We start from the raw sequence: 14275 nt of genomic DNA on the forward strand, positions 1-14275 counted from the left end.
CACATTCATGGGGGAAAAGGCAAGGAAAACAGCACATCTATGTGATTATTTCCCAACTTACTGTACTCTTAAAAATGTTCATTTGTCATTAAGATGATTTATTGTGTGCTTCACTTGGAGCTGTTGTCAGTCCACAAAAGCTATTTCACTCTCTAATTTACAACTGTGTCAAATTAAAGTTTTACAGATCTGTCATTTTATCCAGATTATTTTTAGTGCAGGTGTTTTGCTTACACAGAAGAAAGCAATATATTGTGATCAAAGAGGACTTGAAAGTCCAGAGTGCCAACGCCAGCTCTCCATCAGGTGCTAGCTGACTCATTGACTTTTAATGTGTAACTAACGACTAGCAAGAGAGGCAGCAGTTGATAAGACCGTCTCACTGAAGTTAACAAGAATTAACAAATGCTGTCCTAATGAATACTGATGCTGACTTAGCTAATACTGCTAAATAAAAATAATAATGAATAAAAAGTATAGGGAATGTTATGATATATTAACATTTCTCTCATTTCTGTGGATTAAATTCATGGACCTACGGGTTCCTTCGCCCTCCTTTTTCCGCTCTGCCGCACCCGGACCCCGCTACAACCCCCGCAGTCGCTCTCGGCGCCTCGCAGCCCAAGCGGCAGCACCGCAGAGGTGCGGGGCCGTGCGGAGCCATGCTTTGTGGAGCGGTGCGGGGCGGTGCGGAGCCGTGTGGAGCCGTGCGGGCCCGTGCAGAGCAGCGCCCAGCAAAGCGGAGCCTCGTGGAGCTGCGCTTTGTGGAGCGGAGCCCTCGCCGCGCCCCCGCCCCGGCCCGCCCCGGGCCCCGGGCGGCCAATGCACGGGCGGGAAGGCAGAACCGAGGAAAGAGACGGGGAAAACATCAATCGCAACTTTCTCACCTTGAAGGGAACCCAGCGCTCCCGATGTGTCCCTCCCTGCCAGCCCAACCTCCCGAGGAGGGCCGTCCGACGGCCGGGGCTCGCCGCGCCAGCTGCCCCCTGTCCCTCGAGGGGGAGAAGCCCGAGTAGGGACCCGGGTGCATAGTACCGCTAGCCCCTGGGTACAGCCCCCCTTGGTCCCTGCTGCCTGGGCCGGGCCGCGGGCAGGGCCGGCTGCGCGGCGGGGCTTGATGCGGCTGCCATGGGGCGCGGGGCTCCCCTCGGACCGTGCCTGCTGCGGGCAGCGCTGCTGCTCGCCCTCTGCCCCGCCGCCGGCAGCACCTGGATGTGAGTACCGGGCGCGGGGTCAGGGTGGGAGGGCGGCGCGGAGCCCGTCCCTCGTGTCCGTCGGGGCCCGACGCTGACGGGGAGCTGCCTCCGCAGGTGGCTAGGCATCGCCGCCGCAGGCGGGCCCGAGAAACCGGGCTGCGCCAGCCCTCCGCTGAGCCGCCGGCAGCAGGAGCTGTGCGAGCAGAAGCCGGAGCTGGTGCCCGCGATCCGGGAGGGAGCGCGCCTGGGCCTCCAGGAGTGCCGCAGCCAGTTCCGACACGAGCGCTGGGATTGCCGCTCGCCGCCCGCCGCTCGCCGCGGGACCGCCGCCCCCGCCGCCTTCGGGCAGCAGCTCAGCAGCGGTGAGTGACCGCCCCGGCCGGGCCGCTCCGGCACGGCGGGCTCGGGGCTCGGGGCTGCCCCGGGGCTCGGGGTTTGCCTGGCCAGGAGCCCCGCGGGGCGGTGGCGGGACCGTCCGTGCGCCCCGTCGGCAGAGCCGGGCAGAGCCGGGCGGGGCGGTCACCGCAGCCGTCTCGGCAGGTACCGCAGGCACCCGAAATGCACTGAGCAGACGAAACCTGCCTTTGTCTTTGCAATGTTGTTGTTGCTTCTTGTAATTTTCGCGTAGTGCCTCCGAATATGACACTGCCCGCAGGTAGATCCACTTAACTATGTTGAAATACTGTTTTTCTTAGCCTTACGTTGGGTTTATCCCCATGTGTCATAGTTACTAAATAAGTGGGCTTATAACATATTATTTCTGAAAGGTCACTAGCAGGTAAAAAAAGTCTGCTCAGGGCACAAAATACAGCGTGAAATGTTTTACAATGTATTGTATGTGCTCAGTTATGTGGTATTGATCAGCACAGTGAAAATTGCTGGAATTTCCAACAAGGATGAGTTTTTTGTATCAAGTGTCACACCAAAGCTTTCTTGCAAGTTGCAAGGATTCTGCAACTTTTTTTTTTTTTAGCTCCATGGTCACTGATTGTGTGATGGATGTGATTTTAGGTATTGTGGTACTTCACTTTGTGTTCATGCAACCTTCACTTTGTTCTAAAACAGTGTAAAACCCCCAAGCTTTAATCATGAAAACATTAAGTGAGGGATAAAACATGGTGCATATTCCAAAAAAAAGGAAAGGGGAAAAAAAAGAAAATGAGATTTTTTCCCCACTGTATGGAGCCATATGTGTGTTAGTCCTGTTCAACAGGAAGGACTGTTCCTGAAGACCCATAAATGAGTGCCACTGTTCACCCACAAAGCTTCACTAGTGTGCACTGTGGAAACCTTTTATGATGGTACCAGCACCACAGACTAATACAAACAGGACAAACAAACAGGAATTTTCCCGCTCATGAGCAGGAGACTGGAAGACTGGAAAGAAATAATTTTCACGACAGTGAAAATTGGCCCATTTCAGTAAAATTTCAGCTACATTTATTGACGACTCACTGATATCAACATGCTTAGAGTATGGCTTGCTTAACACAGTATAAAGCTGTGTGTCACATTATGCCAGAAGTTTCAGAGAATGGGACAGGTGTAAGAAGGTCAGGCAGGTCCCTCCATGACTCTTCTGAGATACAGTTTAAGAAGTAAAGGCCTTTTATGCTGCTGCCTTTCCCATGGCCAGCTTATTCTAGAAAAAGCACATGGCCTAAAAATCTTCGTGCCATCCTGATTTCTACCTGGTTTAAGATTTTTGGGGCTCTTTGGAACCTCCGTGAATTAGGAGAACATCAATGTTTGCTAAATTTAGCATGAGGTAAGTTTTGGCACTGTACCAAAGTAACCTGGGATCACGACAGCTTCTCTGAGATTTAAACTGACCTTTTCTTCTTCAAATCAATATGAATAGTGAAAAGCAGAGTGGAGAGTAAGGGGTTTGGAATGTGGTTAGTTTTGAGTTTGATTTTTTTTTTAAATATTATTTGGCTTGAAAATTTCTGTGGCAAATAAAATTCCTAGTCAGATTTAGAAAGATGCTACCAAAAATTGTATGGTACGAGTAGTGAGAAACGGCCCCATTAATAGCATGGTCATATAAAGAGGCCCTGAAGTCATTTTGGGTACGAACATGCGCTGCTTTGAGCAAGCTGTGATGATTTTCCACTTGTAACTGTTCCCTTTTAGTAATGATCTGGCCCGTAAAGTCCCGGTCTGTAGCGCAGCCAGGAGGGTGATCAGAGGGAGCTGTGGAGTTACATTTCCATGCCTTGCTGTGCAGGCACGAAGGAGGCCGCGTTCATCTCGGCGGTGACGGCGGCGGGGCTCGTGCACGCGGTGACTCGGTCGTGCAGCGCGGGGAACGTGACCGAGTGCTCGTGCGATGTCACCCTGCTGCACGGCGGCTCGGCCAGCGAGGGCTGGCACTGGGGCGGCTGCTCGGACGATATCCACTACGGAATGTCCTTCAGCAGAATGTTCCTGGACGTGCCTTTCAAGAACATGACAGGCAAGAGCTGGAGCGGACTGGTGGCGATGAACCTGCACAACAACGAGGCTGGGAGGCAGGTAGGTGTCACTCAGATGTGGCAGCAACTGCTCGATCACCTCCATTGACAAAATGGCATCAGCCAAAGGAAGTGGATCCTTGACTGCAGGTATTCATGTAGCCAGTGGCAAGAACAGCACTAAACATCACCAAAGCACTAAACATCACTAAACCTCAAGCTCAGAATCAGGGTTGGTTTTAACCAACTAATCTCTGTGTGCTAAAATAAAATCCACAAAATAGGTAATAGATCAGCAGTGCTTAAATACTAAATATCAAGATAAATTAGATATTTGATATTCAGTTGCAAACTCAAAATAGGCCTGTTATCAGCATAATACAATATGATTCTTGTCACTGATTATTCTGTTACTATCATGACCCACATTTTTAATTGTCTCTAATACTGAATGAGAAGGCCAGCTGCACACAAGGCCTCATCTGCAGCCTGCAGTCCATACCTGAGAGTGCAAGTTTAACATTGTTCAGAGGGGAAATCAAGAGTTAATATTTTCTTTAAAAACATGGAATAGAAGTAACACCTTCAAAGAAGCTCACTGGTTAGGACATGCATCAAAGAAGTGAAAGGAGACTGATTTTGGATGGCTTTTGTCAGCCCAAAGAACTTCCAACCCAGGGTTGCTGAGGAAAACTGTGTGTTTGAGTGTGTGACATTAAATTCTCCTTCCTGTCCTGCAGAGGATGTAAAATGGGGGCAGAAATAGCCTATACAGGGAGATGTGAGCATATAATCGAGTGCTTGGAACTTACATCTGGAATGGCAGAGATTTTTATTCTTATTTTTCCTTTAAAATTACTTTCTCTGCTTTACCTTGGAGATTTTATCTTTAATGGCTCTCTGGGCCCATAATACTTTAAATCTGTTCTGCTCAGTGACTCAGCTTTAACTAAAGGAAAAAAAAAAGGAAAACCTCTGGTTTTGGCTACACATATTGATGGACTCCTTTGTGACTCCGAAATTTCCTGTAGCTAGAAGCAGCAACAGTGGATTTTGTTGTAATCAACTTGCCTATCTGCTGTAGACAAGGAATCACAATAGTAAGCCATCATAAGAGCCATATAATTGAATATTGGTGGTATAATTGAAAATTACTTTAACTTGAAGTAATTTTTACAGGAAATATGTGTTATTTCATTTAAGCTATGTAGTTGGAAAAGCAGAAAATCTTTCAAGTTCCTTCCAGCCCAAACCATTCCATGAAGCCATGGTACTGTGACAAAGACCCTTTTTATAACTGAAGTAGAAGAAGCAAACTTTAAACCTGAGTAAAAGCTGAGAACAGTTACTATGTGTTTAATTAAATGCTAGTCAGCTAAATTATCTCCAAGGAAATGTGATTGGTATCTTGTAGTATAGTAGATCTTAAGAGAAACATAAGATTATGTAATTATTTCCTTAAGGAAAGAGCAAAGGGTTATTTATCATGTTTGTAGAGAGAGATAGTTAAGGAAGAAGTATATAGTCAGCTTCCATGCATAAATATTTTGTAATTTAATGGCAAAATGTAGGATAAAGCAAATATTTTGATCACTGTCCAGAATGAAAATGAATGTTTATTGTTGGTACTTGGGATTTCTAGAAGCAATATTATCTGAAATAAAGTTTAGCATAATTCTTCCTTTTTGTATTTTCAAATCTTAACTAGGAGATGCTGTAAAATGCTGGCTTTCATGTTTTGAGGCTTGAAGGATGTTTTGATATCTTACGACCTTTTGTAATAAATACTATCATGTTCCTGGTTTGGTGTCTTGCAAGAACAGTCTTCCAGGGACAATATTTCTGTGTTTGTTTGGCATTAGTAACAGAATTGGTATGTGCAGAATTCTCTTGTTTCTCTTGTATTTCAGTACAAAATGTTATTTTATACATCCACATCTCATAGTTACCATATCAACATATAAAAATTGTAAAACTGTGTGTGCCTTTTGAGTTGTCCACTAATCTGACTCTCAGAAGATTCAGATTGCATCCTTATTCTGCTACAAGACAGACATCCATCATCTTTTAGCATGGCAATTTTCAGTGTGCTTAGATGTGCATACGTGAGTTGGGCTCTTCTTTAAACAAAAGCATGTGGGGGATCAGGCATGGGTTGACTATCACTGTATTAGTATTATTTTGCTGCTAGAAAAATTCTGCTCACTTTTCCACTTGTGGAAATTTATTTGATGTGGGGCTTATTTGGAGAGGTTGTTTTTACTGATACTTGAGGATTGGTAAGAGACTCACCAAGTTTGGAGCTGTTCTTAAGTGATGCACCTCTGGTTGGACATGTGCTTGTCTTCGTGAATAATCATATTAGTTCTACGAGTGGCTGAAACTGGGACATTTGATTACAGGAATCAGTTCCTGTGACAAAAACAAGTACTGGCAGTCCTTGTCTCACAGCTGAGAACAGTGCCTGCAAACAGAAAGCTTCACTTGGACATGTTAAGCATTAACTGGCATTAGAGAATATGCAAACTGTGATTCCATTGACACTCTCCTTTGCTGCAAATCAGTCTCTGCTTTCTGCCCCATCTGTCTGTTCTAGCCACAGATTCCCACCCTGTGCTGCTCCCTCTGTTAAATGTATTGAATCAGTGAAAGGAAGACAGTTTAAAAATGATCTTTCTCTCAGGTTTAATTTTAAAACAGAGCAGTGCTTGTCCCTGTGCATCACTTAACCCTGTACTCTTGTTGTGTGTGTTGTACCGCCAAGGCTGAGTGGCAGTAGGGGCTTGTGGCTGACCACAATGCCTGTGGACCCAGCTCAATTCCACACTAATAATTTCTCACTACCTGTCAGTCAGTTCCATAACCCACCTAAGAAAGCCTGTCCCGGCTTGCTCAGAACAACACATCTATCCCCTAGGTTTCTGTAGCAGTGCTCCTCTGAAGCTCTCCATGGAATTTTGTTTCATAGGGAGAATCCTCTCACTATTTCATGAAGAACTGAACTGAACTGATTCACCATATGAATCTAAAGTGAAACAGAACACTAGTTGTGAAGTCAGTCTGGAAGTCATGGTCCCAGTAACTGCAGTCACTGTGCACTGCTGAGACACAGGTCTGTCCCACCTGAAGGCCATGTTGGCTCTATAGGCATGATCTTACGTTTGCTTGCAACATCAGGAAAAGATGCCTAATCCCTAAATTGTGCCAGATGTTCAATTATGGGAGCTTTTACATTGAATTTCACATGGCAGGCTGAGATGCAGTAGCATGTTCTGTGATCCAGCAAAGCAAAATGTCACTTCCCTGTGTTGGCAACTTTAAGTATATTGGAGTCCAGGCTGAAAATTTTCCCATCCTAGCAGCTGGGGAGCAAGACACTGAACCACAGTTGTAGTTCTTGCATTCATCTGCTCATCTCTACACTGCTAACATATGCCGCAATTTTATACTTTTATGTCAAAGACTTCAACATCAGTTTCTGCTCCTGTTTCAAAACTCTGTCTCCCTCTACTTTTGTTTAATTCATCCATAGAGAAAGACTCTGAGTGTCATCTGCTGGGCTACTTGCCCAGATGGAAGTAACTCACCCTTAGCACCTAGCAGAGTCCAGAGCTTTCTCTGACAATTCCTGGATCCTCCTGCCCTTAGTAAGTACTTTACCATACTGCAGTGAAAACAAGGATTACATTTGTAACCTTATAAATGTAATAGCACAATATGATTTAAAACCACTTTGAAATTCTAGTTAGACAAAAATAAATTATCATTCAAAATTGGAAAAATACTATTAAATCCTCTCTATTTTTAAGTTGTGTGTAAAATTTATCTTTTGATATTGTGTTTCTCTTTTCCTTCACATTTTTATTAGGTCATCTGTTTTCTGACAGACTTTTTCTCCTTGGATTTTAAATTCTCATCTGCCTCAATCACTCTTACATCTTAATGATTAAAATTCTGACTCCCCAGTGATTTTGTTATTGACAGGTTCTTGAGATATGAGCAAGGTCAGGTCTGTCTATTAAAGAGAAATTAGTCTGTGTGGAAGAGATGGTAAGTATCTACCGGTATTACCTAGCAGCTGTTTTGCCACTAAAGAGTCTGTGTGTGCTCCTGGGTGAGAGTTTGCGTATTGCAATTTTCTTATTTCTTCCAGTAGTGCAGAAAAATCCCCAATTGAAAAAGCAGTCCACAGCATGTGGAAGTATCTCCTGTACAGGTGCACCTCTTCACCAGGTTTAGTTTGCAAAGGCTAATGGCTGTTCCAGGTCAAGGCATATGCCTGTTCTTTCTTGCTAATGTTTTTTGTGAATGTCTTGCATTTTTGGCTTCCACAGTAACTTCCACCTACAATTATTCCTGTTTTTTCACCAAAGATGTGGCTCCAAGCAAACACTGTGGTCATGTTTTTTTAAATGTTTTTGGAGTTTTATGCAAATGCCAGCTCAAGACTGTGTCAATACCATTGGGGCAGAATATGCCAGGAGGCCTCAACGCCCACTGAAACCAATGGAGTAACCGTGCTGGACTCATCCCAAACTTCAGTGACCACAGTCACCATGATGAAAAGTCCCAGTTTAGCACATAGATTAGAAATAGCTCATTTGATTTGCCCTATGCCTTGACTGGTTTAGGAATTTTGAGGATGGCATTTGTGCTGCCTGAGCTACCAATATGGAGTCTGGGACTTGGGTTTTTTTCTGGTCCTGCAGAGGGCCAGTGGGGCTCAGTAGGATTTCAGATTTCAGATCTCACTGCAGAATCAAGGCTTAGGAACTGGCACAAATGAAACTGCCTTCTCAGGGGCAACCAGAGGAGGGTGTTTAGATGTGTCTTCTGTTTTTTTAAATCAGTTTTGGAAAGACATAGACTGACAGCAGTTAGTAACTGTGGAGGCTGAGGGATAAGCAAAGGCTTAGGATGAAATTTAAGAAGCATCATGTAGTTGAGATGTTGGTTGGTTTTTTTTTTTTGTTTTCCCATGTTTTGGTAAAAGTGGTTCCTTGACCCATATTAGTCCACAGGATGGCTCCAGAAAATGCATTATTGCAATTGTAAAACAAAGCAAAAATTATATATTGTGCTACATCTATACGTGTGTGATTTTTCAGTGCCTTTTTCGAACTCAAATGTGAGGGTTGTCACAAGACTAATTGTATGATTTTATACTATTATTAGATTATTAGATTATTAGATATTACAGATTAGATTATTAGATATTAGAGAAGGAAGTATTGTACTGGTTGTCTCCTGAGTGCTTGAGTCCGTCTCAAGATAAAGATATGAGAAGTTACTGCTTGTTTGCAGATTCCAGTTATTTGAGGCTTGGATTCCTATAAACTGAGCCAACATTGTTATATGTTATAAAAAGCTTAACACAGGCTTCAGATTCCCATTGTTGGTCAGAGAGTTACTGTTCAGCTCAGCCCTTCCTTCTGCATGAGCATGGAAAAGTAACTTATCTAAAGGTATTTGAATGTTGGAAATAACTGTGGAAACCTTGCTAAAACACTAGCAGTTATATATAAAAGTAATATAAACGCAACTATCTAATTGTGTTAAATAGAGCCATTATGAAACTGGCAACACTAGAAACCCATACTAGAACTAGTTATCTCTGAAGTAAAAGAACAGGGCTTAAGACTATAAGTGAGAAACACCTGAGATTTACTACAGAATACCTGAGCCAAAGACACTTCTACTGAGACACCTGGTGGGTCTTTTGATAGACTTTCTGTGAAGCTAAGAGATGTGAGCATCCTCCTGCTCTTCCAACAGCCTGCCCTGAGGTGCTTCCTCCTGTGCTGCTTTGGGTGTTGAGCCACACTGGCTGCCCAGGCACTGTTGTATGTCTTCAGCCATTCCTGTGGCCTTAGCTACAAACAGGGTTGTGAACGTTTAGTGATCTTCATTATAGCTCTAAGTACCCTTAAAAGGCAATATAACTGTGCACTTACTTGCCCAGTAGATGTCTTCCAGCATAGGAAGGGTGCCATGACCTGCCCTATCCTTGCTTTCCCCTTCTGCTATTCCCCACTAGACCCTGTCACCCATGATAGCCTTTTGCATTCCAGCAGTGGGAGGAGCAACACAGGACATGTTATTCAAGTATTTAGGATGCTCCAGAATGAAAAGCTATCCAGAAATCACAACTTTCACTGTTATGATCAATATTGCTACATTATGGCCATTGCAAACTGCAAATGAAGAGCAGATCTGAAGATCATGCCTCTCATAGTGGGGGTCCAGGACTGGAAACCTAGTTCCTAACATGTGCTCTGACTTGTCTGTTATGGAAATGGCAGTGGCAGCTGTAATATTAAATACTTTGAGACCTCTGCGTTACTGATGTCAGGCAGCATTCCTGATGAATGAAAGACCACATCCAAATGCTGTTCTCCCTTTGCTTTCAGGCTGTAGCAAAGCTGATGTCTGTGGATTGCCGTTGTCATGGTGTTTCTGGGTCCTGTGCTGTGAAAACTTGTTGGAAAACCATGTCATCCTTTGAAAAGATTGGACGGTTTTTAAAGGATAAGTATGAAAACAGCGTACAAATATCAGACAGACTTAAAAAAAAGCTACGCAGGAAAGAGAAAAGCCAGAGAAAAATCCCAGTTGGAAAAGAGGACCTGCTGTATGTGAACAAGTCACCCAATTACTGTGTCGAAGACCAAAGATTGGGGATCCCTGGCACTCAGGGAAGAGAATGTAACCGCACCTCGCAGGGACCCGAGGGCTGTAACCTGCTGTGCTGTGGGCGCGGGTACAACACCCACGTCGTCAGGCACGTGGAACGGTGCGAGTGCAAGTTTGTCTGGTGCTGCTACGTGCGCTGCAGAAGGTGTGAGACCATGACCGACGTACACACCTGCAAGTAAGGTGTAGTACAGGAAACACGGCCCAGCCATCCACCCTGTGTGGTGCACACAGCTGCTGCAGGGGCAGCAATCACTGTCACCATGTGGGATTTCAGAGGGATCGGCCTCAGGGGGAACAGGTACTGCCAGACAGTGGGTAGTCCAAGCATGCCTCGACTGAAAGGACAGCTGTGTAAACATCAGGCTGCATGCAGGGACAGCTTAAACAGCAAAAAGGACTCCTGATGACACATTTGAACGTGTTACTCCATGAGCAGGGACAGATGCTTTTCACAAAACTTCGAAAACTTTTCAAGAATTTAATAGACACAATGTCATGAAGATCCATGTGGTGGATAGGTACAGTGGAGAAATCTCAAGATCTCATTAGCCAGAGCCTGAAGAGTTAAGAGGATTTATAAGACACATTAGATATAGTCCTTATGTCTCTGCTTTTAAAACTGGAACTAGATGGATCCACTAGATAGTTCATTTCTGCAGACTTCAGAAAAACCCACAAAGATAGGGAAAGGGTTCAGCTGTTGACCACGAAGAATTTGCTTTGCAGCCATTCAGAAAAGTGCCTTCTGCATACTGTGCAGAAAAGCGTCGGGAAGTGAGGAATGCATGTGACTGCAGAGAGCTCAGTAGTGTCTGCCTGGAAAACGAGGAAAAGCTGTGCCCAGGGGAGAGAGGCAGGAGCACAGCTTGGTGAATGTGAATGGGTTACCAAATAGCAACCTCAGGATTTTTAACAGGATGTTCTTCAAACACACAAGGGAGAGGTCTGAGAAGGGACAGAAATGCAGTTTGATATTTGAAGGAAATAAAACCCTCTGCAGGCATTTCCTGAGTATCTGAGCACACATTTTATGAGTCAGCTGGTTGTCACTCCACTCTTGAATTCTATGCAATAACCTGCCACATTCAGCCATCTCACTGGTGGTTCACCATCATTATCAAAATTAACCACATGAGATTTAGCCCAAAGGAATCTGCCATAAAACAAGGGATTTTTTAAAAACATATTTTCTTCTTAGAATCAGCAGCTAGAATTTTTTTATTAGGCTGCATCCTCAGTAAGTTGACTGCACAATGTTATTTATGGATTGGCACACACCACTAAGGTATTTAAACTGTTAATGATAACATTGTCTCCATGTGTTGGCTAAATTTTATTTTACGTCTGTAAAAGGTTGTTTATTTTTATTCAGTGATTTAATGCCTGGCTTTAAAGCATCATGCGAAAGGATTACTGTTGTTTAATTGTGCAAAGTACTATTTTTGATAAAACAAGAACGTTTATATTTTGTAAATATTTAAATTATGCAAGTTATGAAAAAGGTTTCCAAAACTAATGTGATAAGACTACAGCCCTTGAGATTTGTTGGGTAGATATTTGTTAATATTGTAGTAGCCTTTAACTGATTTTTATTGGCATGGGCTGGGGGAAAATTAATCAGAGAACAGCATAAATGTTAGGGTTTTTTATCATCAGGGTGGTTATAACTATTGCAGTTCATACACACTTATGAGAAACACTATGATTTTCTAAATGGTCAGTTAATTAGTATTCTGCATGCTTTATTATTCTCTTAAATGCATTTTACTGACACTGAAATCCCACTTCTGCACTAAGTACTCCCACTGAAATCAAGGGAACTTGAAGGATTTGCAATCCCTTAACTTCTTTCATACTAACAGCCAGTTTTTAGAAACTTGGGACAGTTTGGCTGAGGCTTTCAAAGTTACTTTAAAAAATTTATTTTCTAATTGTCAGTTTTTTCCCAGGAAAGATGGTGTCCAGATTCTGAACTGTCACTCTTTATTGGATACATAGGCCAGGAAGAAGGAAACAAAATCTTCTATGATGCGGTATTTCACTGCCCTATGTAGATTATTTTAGGAACATCCGTTCAGCAGCAATGAAGTCCATTATCTGCTATTTGGACCTTTACTCCACATTTGGCCAGTCCATCTCCATCGTCCTGACCAAGTTATTATCCTGGGACCACAAAATCTGCTGTCTGTGGGAAGGGTGCTCAGCATGCCAGTAAGGCATTGTCACAGGAGGTTTCAACACCTTCTCTATGAAAACTTGTGAAAAATAGGGAGGACATATCGCTGTGGAAGACACTGAAGAAAGAGTTGTGACCCCAGGTGGGTTCAGCAGTGAAAATAAACCCACAGGTTCCTCATGCTGTGCCACAGGCCGATTGGCAGCATGAATGGGAGATGACTAAACAGCACTAAGTCCAGACAGAACAGTATCGTACTCTCTGCTGAGACCATACTTGGGATAATACAATTTTGACCACTTAAATAACCTTGAAATATTATTTGAGCTCAGTAGTTTGTTGTTTTTGTTTGTTGTTTTTTTTTTCCTGTGCACTGATTGCAAGATCAGCAAGAGAAAGAGAATTAAGTATCTGCTTTGCCTCCCTCCAGGGATCAGAAACTTCCCAGAAGATGGAGCAATTTCCATGCATTTTACATAGCAGACAATGTAGTTGAACTATTACTCTGTGCTCTGTGCTGATCCCTACCTCTCTCTGTATATATTCTAATGCCCTGAAACAAAGGTTTCATATCTGCATACTTCAAATGATAATAAACAGATGATGTTCATTTTATTAACTAATATACTACAAAACATTACATAAGGTGTAATTATCTACATGGTGTGTTAGGTCCTTCTGAAGCATCTATGAGAGCTAAGATATAAAAGTCAGAAATCAGGACATCCACCAAGTTTTTCAATGGGATGGTTCAGATGCCAAGACCTGAGAACTTGTACTGATGAAAACAATGTTGAAACATTCAAGGCTGAAAAGGATAATCAGAGAAGATTGCTGTAGCATTTGGTAGGAAAAAACATTTGCAAGCCATGTTCCACAGAAGATAGCACTCTCTTCCACTGCCATCCATCAATCTCAAAGAGGAGTCGTGATTCCTCCTTGGTTTGAAGTGCCTTTTTTTCATGATTTTGCATGAGCCTGGAGCTATATCATGCTATGAACAACACCCTAAGAAAGGAACAGACCTTTCTGGGGCAACAGGTTTACAGATTTAGATTATAGCAATTGAAATACAAGAGTGAAGGAACTGGTTTGCATGTTCTGGAGAGAACATAGGGCAAGCAATAATGTAAAAAGACACCTAAGTGGAGAGTCACATGAGCCAACTCACCTAGATGGACAGTTAAGCACAGGAAGTGATATCTTAGGAATCTCTTTTAACATGAGTCTATGAAGGATGCCTTAGAGCTTTGTAACAATGAAAGGGATAACTACAGATACAGAAAGGAGGAACTAAATGTGGCTTTAATGTTATCAGAAATGCCAAGAAACATCTCGAGTAGAGTATGTTTTCTCTTGCCATTCTTCACTTTTTCACCCCCCAGGGAGGTAGGAGCAAGATGTGGCTGAAGCTCAGGTGTTTGTGCCCTGTTGGCCTGTTGCTCAGAGGGTGACAAGCAGGGTTCCCTTGTATCCCTTGTATAGCATCAGGAACCACTGACACCCCCTGATGTCACTGAACAGGTCAAGAGCTGTTCTCACATTTTCCTGCTTCAGCCTCAAAGCTCCCATCCCTTACAGCCTCAAAACTGAGGATTTCATCAATAAAAAGTCCTTTGCTTAGTATCCACCTTAGCCATGACCCAAGTCAGTTGGGAGGCACTGCAGCCCTTCCCACATCCTACACAGGAAAGTCAGTCTGCACATATGGTGGCAGCATTATTTTCCCTTCTGAAATTGCCCACCTGGCC

General features: G+C 43.5%; 1 protein-coding gene across 1 annotated transcript; it reads left to right on the forward strand.

The window, feature by feature from the left end:
• Positions 1-902: 902 nt before the first annotated feature.
• On the forward strand, positions 903-13143 carry WNT16 (Wnt family member 16). The gene is made up of 4 exons (XM_014877690.2): positions 903-1214; positions 1311-1558; positions 3427-3713; positions 10063-13143. The coding sequence occupies exons 1-4, from the start codon at positions 1129-1131 to the stop codon at positions 10525-10527; spliced, it is 1086 nt and encodes a 361-aa protein (XP_014733176.1). The 5' UTR covers positions 903-1128; the 3' UTR covers positions 10528-13143.
• Positions 13144-14275: the final 1132 nt, after the last annotated feature.

Source organism: Sturnus vulgaris, chromosome 5, assembly GCF_052056855.1.
Source record: "Sturnus vulgaris isolate bStuVul1 chromosome 5, bStuVul1.hap1, whole genome shotgun sequence".
NCBI classification, from domain to species: domain Eukaryota; kingdom Metazoa; phylum Chordata; class Aves; order Passeriformes; family Sturnidae; genus Sturnus; species Sturnus vulgaris.